Source organism: Echinops telfairi, unplaced genomic scaffold (genome assembly GCF_000313985.2).
Source record: "Echinops telfairi isolate 266 unplaced genomic scaffold, ASM31398v2 ScPeMD7_8;HRSCAF=38, whole genome shotgun sequence".
Taxonomy (NCBI): Eukaryota; Metazoa; Chordata; class Mammalia; order Afrosoricida; family Tenrecidae; genus Echinops; species Echinops telfairi.
The window spans coordinates 2,780,187-2,788,074 of record NW_022103905.1 but is presented as its reverse complement, the minus strand read 5'-3'; the positions used below and the strand labels follow the sequence as shown (position 1 = coordinate 2,788,074).

The 7,888-nt window shown below is 38.4% G+C and overlaps 1 protein-coding gene across 1 annotated transcript in view; it reads left to right on the top strand.

The window, feature by feature from the left end:
* Window positions 1–7,888, top strand: part of SPG11 (SPG11 vesicle trafficking associated, spatacsin) — an 82,119-nt gene that overhangs the window by 2,546 nt on the left and 71,685 nt on the right. The window contains exons 2-4 of the mRNA XM_045286459.1: window positions 2,096–2,277; window positions 5,803–6,004; window positions 6,104–6,110. Coding sequence (XP_045142394.1) covers window positions 2,096–2,277; window positions 5,803–6,004; window positions 6,104–6,110 — 391 coding nt within the window. The remainder of the gene's footprint in view (window positions 1–2,095; window positions 2,278–5,802; window positions 6,005–6,103; window positions 6,111–7,888) is intronic.

Genomic DNA, 7,888 nt, shown 5'->3' with positions numbered 1-7,888 from the left:
GCTAGGAGCACCCTCTTCCAAAATATTTCTTCACCTGTAGTAAGCTAGGAGCACCCTCTTCCAAAATATTTCTTCACCTGTAGTAAGCTAGGAGCGCCCTCTTCCAAATTGTTTCTTCACCTGTAGTAAGCTAGGAGCTCCCTCTTCCAAATTATTTCTTCACCTGTAGTAAGCTAGAGGCAGCGTCTAAAAGCTGAGCAGGACAGTTCTTACCTATGAGGGGTTCACATGAGTCAAAAAAATTAATAGCATTCTAATGCACTACTTTCCCCTTCTTGGTCAGGAATTGACATCATGTGAGTGAATGCTTTCATCTGCACTGTGTTTGTCTTGTGTATTCCTGATCTCTAGTTGCTAGGAAAATAATTTGTGAATACAGCCCTATAAAGGAAGGAGAAAGAGAAAAAAACCCCGAAGCTCTTCAGCCTAGCAGATGACATGACACACATACATGACATAATGGGCATTCATAAGCTAGTGGGACCACAGCATTTCTGAGTTCTTTTTTTTTGAATTGAATGTTAAATTCCCAGAGAACAACTTTATCATATCCAGTTTCTTCCTCTATTTCTCAGTATGGTTTGGGGTCTTTTAATTGCTCAAAGCGTTAAACCTTTGGTATTCTTTTCATTGTAAATGTCCTGTCTCCTTGTGCCAGTGTAGTTTGTGTGCTGCTTTTAATGCTATTACAATACTCAACCTTTCAACTATATCTTGGTTTGCGTAGCCTTTTACATAGTTGACACTTGGTTCTTTTCCATGTACGTAGACAGGAATTGGGTGTTCACAAAAAAAGCATCAGTTCAAGTATAAAGAGACATGTAAAGTGTGTCGATCTTTTTTGTTCTCTAAAAGGGCATAATGGTACCATGTCCAAAATTTTTTGAGTCTGATATATAGCATAATGTTTAGCAGTGCCTTCTGAAAGGACCCTGTGATGCTGCGGCTTAAGCTTTGGACTGCTAGCAGGGAGGTGAGGCACCCTGCTCTGGTCAAGGTTTCTGTCTGGGAAACTGGAGCAGTTCCACTCTGTCCTAGGGTCACTCTGAGGATGACGACGATTGTGATTTTGCTTTGGCAACTTCTGTAGAAAAAACGCTTTGAAGAAGCTGGAGCTTTTTAAACAGCCTGTTAGCCCCTCTCACTCCATTCCATTACTTTCAGGTTTGAGGCCCTTCCTTTAAAAGTAAATCCATTTCATGATTTATTTAAAAGCTGTGGCATCACTAGTCTTTTCTCATCCTGGTAGCCAGTATTGGTATTTTGATTGTCTAGTGCTTTCAAAGTTCTGTAACTGTACCGCTGTCTGATATGTGAGTCATTAACCACAGGTGGCTGATAGAATTAAAGTCAAAAATTCCATTTCCCAATAATCCCACCTAGATTTCCAGTGCTCAGTAGCCACATGTGGCTATTGCCAACTTTCATTAGACAGTGCCGATACAGAGCACATTTACCATCTGTAATGTACTGTTTTGGAAAACTTTAGTACACTTCAAAGTCTACACATGTATAAATACTTTGTTAAAGTCTTTGAAAGCATTTTAAGGTAGCAAAATTTTGTTCACTGTGAAACCTCCTCTTATAAATAATATATACATTACATTGCTGATAATTGCTATTGTGATGGCTCTTTTTTAAAAAATCATTTTATTGGGGCCTCATACAACTCTTATCACAATCCATACATCCATCCATTGTGTCAAGCACATTTGTACATTTGTTGCCCTCATCATTCTCAAAACATTTGCTTTCCACTTGAGCCCTTGGAGCCCAGCTCCTCATTTTCATCCTCCCTCCCTGCCCCCCATCAATCTGTGACAGCTCTTTTAAACATATTGTGCATTTAAGATGAAGAAAAAGATGTTCCTTTCTTATTTCCACTTACTCCTATACTCTTGCTTTGGGGTGGACAGGTTAGAGGGGGAAGAAATGAAGAGGGAGATGGGAGAAGGCCCTAGAATGGTTCATAGTCTCTGAAGTTGGAGTGTAGAATTCTATCTGATGAACTAAAGAATTGTTTCCTACTCCCCCTCACTACTGAAGGTGAATATTCCTGTGGGTAGATAATACGTAGTCTAAACTTCTCTTTTAGATTTGTATGGGAGAATTCTGGCAGCAGCACATCAACAGACAAGCCTAAATTACTGGTTCTTAGTAAAAAGTATGAACTGCTCATCTATGAATTCAATTTGAAAGATGGAAGATGTGATGCAGCCCTTATGTGTAGCTGCAATAGGGAGATGTTACAGAAGCTCGTGGAAGATCAAAATGCCAGTAAGTTTCTACAGGGGATATTTCAGCATGTTGAACTCTTGTGACATTATTAGGTAATTGTGATTATTGCTGTAAAAGCTTTTGTACAGTTGGAGTCAAGGAGAGATCCGTGTTTGCCAAATGGGTGATACTGCCCCCTGGAGGTTTCTAGAATGATCCTCAAAAAACCGAACTCACTGCCATCTATCTAGTCATTCCAACCTCATAGCGACCCTACAGGACAAGGTAGAACTACCCCTGAGGGTTTCCGAGATAGTAGCAATGGGAGTAGAAAGCTCTGCCTTTCTCCCACAGAATGGCTGGTGGTTTTGAACTGCCGAACTTGCAGTGGGCAGCCCAACACGTTACTCACTACACCTAAAATTATCCTGGGGGACTGCGAAAGCAGACACCCACACTTTATACTGGATTGTGGGCTATAGTACAAAAGTTTTTAATTGCCAAGAAGTTGCTGAGTTATTTTTTCCTAAAAAGGGAGGAATAGGCCTTGGGAAGCCATGATCTAAATTCACATTCTCCAGTGCAATAGCTACGAGTTCCATGGGGCACTAGAGTCGTTGATCTTTGTTTGTTTGAATTAAAATGCATTGGGTCTGTGAGTTGGCATCAACTCAGTGGCAGTACGTTTTTGGTTTTTTAGGTATATGTCATTTACTTAGTATATAAAAAAGTAAAATATGGTGATTTTCTGTTATATTTTGAAATGGTTACTTTAGGTATATTAGACTATATGATTATAATTAATTTTACTTATTTTTACTTTTTTGATATTACATTACATATCTGGCTTATATCTGTAGCTTGTAATATTTTCTGTTGGGCAGTTCTGATATAGACTGCTTATAGAACTGTTGACTCTGTGTCAGCCTCATGACTGCAGGGAGCTGGAATCAGTAGTGCGCGCGCGCGCGCCCTCCCTCACCCTTGCTTGTGCATTGGGTCTTGGGGATTCCCCAGGGTAAATAGTCTTCTTTTTGAATATTTCTTCTACTCTGTCTTCAGGCTGTAGCCCTAAATTGAAGAATCGGGGCTGCTGTAGACAGTTTTCATATTCATCGTTTACCCTCTTCCCAACCACCACTTGTTCAGTTGGGTGTGAGCAGTGTCTGCCTAGAGCAATGGTTCTCAACCTTCCTAATGCCGTGACCGTATAATGCAGTTTCTCAACGTATTAAATGGTTGGTGACCCCAACCATAAAATTATTTTCATTGCTACTTCATAACTATAGTTTTGCTACTGTTATGAATTGTAATATAAATATCTAATATGCAGGATATATTTTCATTGTTACAAATTGAACATAATTAAACATAAAGCATAGTGATTAATCACAGAACAATATGTAATTATATATTGTGAAATATTTATGTGTTTTCTGATGGTCTTTGGTGACCCCTGTGAAGGGGTCATTTGACCCCCAAAGGGGTCTCGACCCACAGGTTGAGAACCGCTGGCCTAGAGTTTAACTCGGCCTTCCCCCTTTGTTTTGCCTGTTTGTTTTTATTTTTACAGAATCAAATTCACCAATTGTAAAATTGTGACTAATTAAAATAATATCCTTTTGTCCCATAGGTATTTCCATATCATCTTTGAGGATTCTGTCATTTCACAATAGCACATCATTATTATTCATCAACAACTGTATCGTCCTACATATTGCGTTTCCAGAAAGAGATGCTAACATTAGAGTACTCAACTTTTTCACACTACCTTTGCCTGCACAAGCAGTGGATGGAATTGTTGATGCACAATTATGCCGAGGAATTTTTTTTGTTCTGAATAGTTTAGGCTGGATCTGTATCCTTAATGATAAAAATGTTGATTGCTAAGCAGAGGAAGAAGGTACATAGACAGATGAGCCGCCTTTGGCTTTTCATTTTAGGGAAAGTGGTTAAATTGTTTTCAGAAAAAGCTCCTCAGGGCAAAAGTTCTTCATGTCCTTAAAATATGCAGCTCTTATTGCTTTGTATCTTATCTGACTTTTTCAGTCTGTGCATGTTTTTATAGTTGTGATCATCATAGCCCTACTTGTTTGAGTTGTTTTTAAAATTGTATGCTTTAACTCATTTAAAATATACTTATTGAATCTAATGTATATTGTTTCAGGATGGATGGTTTTCTCACTTAAGCATTTATTTTCATTTATGGATATAATAATAGTCCACAAGTATTCCATCATATTAATGAGCATGGTTTACTTAATTTCAATTTGATTCTGGATAATATTTTTATTTCTTTGTTTCTAGCAGATCTGTAGGTCATTAGCAAAATTATTTTGAAGATTTTTAAAATGCCCCCATATGTAAATTTTGGATTTCATTTCTGAACTAAAGGAACAGCTTTTATATTTTTGCTAAATCATATTCTGTATTAAAATTTCTCTTTAAAAATATACTGAATTCACTCCATTTTTGTTTCCAGTTATAGAACTACACTGTCCATCATGGTAGCCACTAGCTACATGTGCTGTTGAGCACTTGAACTGTGGCTAGTGCTACTGAAACTGAACGCCGCATTTTATTTAGTTATTTGTTTTCCTTAAAAATGGACATTCTGTTCAGTTATTGGAAAGATTTAAGTATATTTGAAGCAACTTTGGTTGTCCCAACTTTTTGACTGTCAATTTTATGAAGTATGAATATGAGGATGCTTCAAAAATGTTGTGAAAAATATTCCACTATCTTTTAATTCCATATTTCCCCTGAACTTTTTGAAGCTCCCTCATTTAAATCAGATTATTTCTGATGTAAATTTATTACCCACACAAGGGTGGGATGTGGGGAGGGAGGAGAAGAAAGAGGATCTTATATCAAGGGCTCAAGTAGAAAATGTAGAAATGATGGCAACATATGTACGAATATGCTTGATACAATTGATGTATAAAATGTTATAAGAGCTATAAGAACCCCCAATAAGATTATTTTTTTAAAAAAAGAAAAGATACCATGCAAATTGAGATGTGTTGCAAGTGTAAAATACATACCAGATTTTAAAAACTTGGTATTTTTAAAAATGCAAATTACCTCATGAATAAACTTTTATAGTGATTTTATTGAAAGATAACATTTTTAATATATTATATAAATATTAAAATGAGGTTCACCAGTTTATTTTTACTTTTTTAATGAAGCTTCTGGGAAATGTATGATTACAAATGCAGTTTCCAGTCCATTTCTCTCGGTCGGTGCTGTTCAAGAATGCTGGTGGGAAATGTTAGGGCTCCCCAGGGCTGGCACAGACTGGTGATCACGTGTTGCTGAGTGAACTCTGTCGAGAAATAAAAATGTTTCCACAACATGTTTGTTGCACAACATTTTTGAAGCCCCCTCTTATTTAGACTTCATAAAATTTACAGTCAAAAGTTTATTGTACCCCACATGATTCTTCACAGAGCGATTTCTGTCCAGCCTTCCTTCTGTTGCTGTACCTACAATATTAGATCGATGAAGCCAAAGCTCTCAACTGTCCTGGGTTTTAAATTAGGCATATTGAAAACCAAGATTTCTTTAACTCTTAACTCAAAGATATTTTTGACACTGTGAATGGTGCCCATGTAGCTGATGTGGATTTGGCATTGCACCAAGAAGAGACGTGTGGTGAGCAGCCGGAGGAGCCAGCCGAGGTGTCTTCCTTCACGTCAGTGAAAGTGTCTCAGGACCTGGATGTGGTTGTGATCGTCAGCTCCTCCAGCTCCGCCATTGCGCTCAACTTAAATCTGTACTTCAGGTGCGTAGATTACTGCAGTTTCGAATTGGAGGCCAGTCATTAGAGCCATAGAAGTTAGTAAGTTTACGTTTAAATAAGTCACTTTCATTTGTTAAACAGGTTTCATGTTCTGTTAACCTAACTGACATTCTAGCCACTACTCAGTAGAGTGATATGTACAGTAATGTGTGCAGATACTCTCAGGCAGTGCTTTTACTTCTGGATTCACTTCAGAGTTTGCGTTTCGTGTGGTCTGTATTAGTATATATGGTTTATACCATCATATAAAGATTCAATCAAGCACAGTTTTAAAATCCATTGTTTTGGGTAGGATTTTTTTTCCTCTTCCTTTTCTACCCCCATTGATTTTTTTATGATTCTCTACTTACCTCGTACCCTATACTGTTACCGCATAGTCTGCCCTTTAGGATCACTATGAGTCAGAATCGCAATGGCAGTCAGTTTGTTTTAGGGGTGTTTCCTTACTAAAACCCCATCTACCTATAATTTTATACCCATTTTACAGTTGTTATCTTCCTTGACTTTTTTGTATCATTTCTAAGCCAAGTTTAGCACTTAATTCTGTAGTCTTTATGTTTTCCTAATTTTTCATGTTATGTCAGTGGCTCCCTGTAAATTCCATTCCGTGGTTGGTTCTTTCACTTCCTTGTCAGTGGCTTTTTCCTGTACTTTACCTTAGCTGCCCATGCCTGTAGCCATTTCCTATTTGAAACTGCCCTTTCCCCAAATCACTGCTTTAACCTCTGGCCACAGTTTCTCATCCTTTTCAGCTTGCTGGCTTCAGTATCTCCACTTCACCTGTCGTCTGACTTCATTGGAATTCCCAGTCTGTTGACCTTCCACTTCCATCCATCTTCACTTCCCTCTTTCCACTATACTGTCTATGAGTCTTCATTTCAGTTGGTTTCTCCAGTATACTGCAAACTTTTGTTGCTAGTTTGGTAGTATTTGACCTGGAAAAATCCCAACTGTGAGTGAAACTTTTTCATTGCTTATAACCAAGCAGCTGAGCACTCCTGAGAAAACTAGAAATTTTCATATCCTTATATTTTTAAATCCATATACCCACCTTTGATCTGTTATTGCTTAGAAATTTCATAGTGATTTTTAATTTACTTCTGGGTGCGCAATTCTGTTTCATTGGCCTATGTATCTATCATTGTATCAATACCGGACTGTTTCACTACTGTAACCATGTAGTAGGTTTTGAGATCAACAGGTGAGAGGCCTCCTACTTTGTTCTTCTTTAATAGTACTTTGCTTATCAAAGGTCTTTTCAGTTCAAGCTCCAAGGGTAAGGAAACCCAGCTCCCTGAATTAGTGCCTAGAGGCACCCAACTCTACTCAGCTCCACTTCTAAGGGTGAGCAAGCCCACCTCCCCCAATTAAATGCCCACGGGCACACTATTCCACAACCCACTCTCCTGCTCGAAAGCATTCCGTTTTACTCAGTGGGGCTTTCATGCTCTGACTATTGGTCCTGCTGCTGCTGCTCCTGCTCCTCCTCTTCCTCCTCTAATGTCACAGCTGTCTTCTGGATCTAGGAAGTTCACTGCACTGGGATCCTGAGGTCCAGAGGATGTGCTCCACTCCTACCCCTTACTGGTAATGAGATCTCCCCTCCTGCTTTATACCAAACAGGATGGCATTCCAGTGAGTCCCGTTCACAATTACTTACAGGTGAATCCTATCAGTATCTTACCAGATTCGTGCAGGGAGTGCTCTTTAAATAATTCACTACCTTTGTATCCATTCTTTTTTCTTTTCTACAATAGTTTGAGTAGAATTTGTGTCATCTCTTCTCTGAATGTTTGGAATAATTTACCGGTGAAACCATCTGGGCCCAGATTTTTTGTTGTTTTTTATTGGCCTGATCGATTTTTT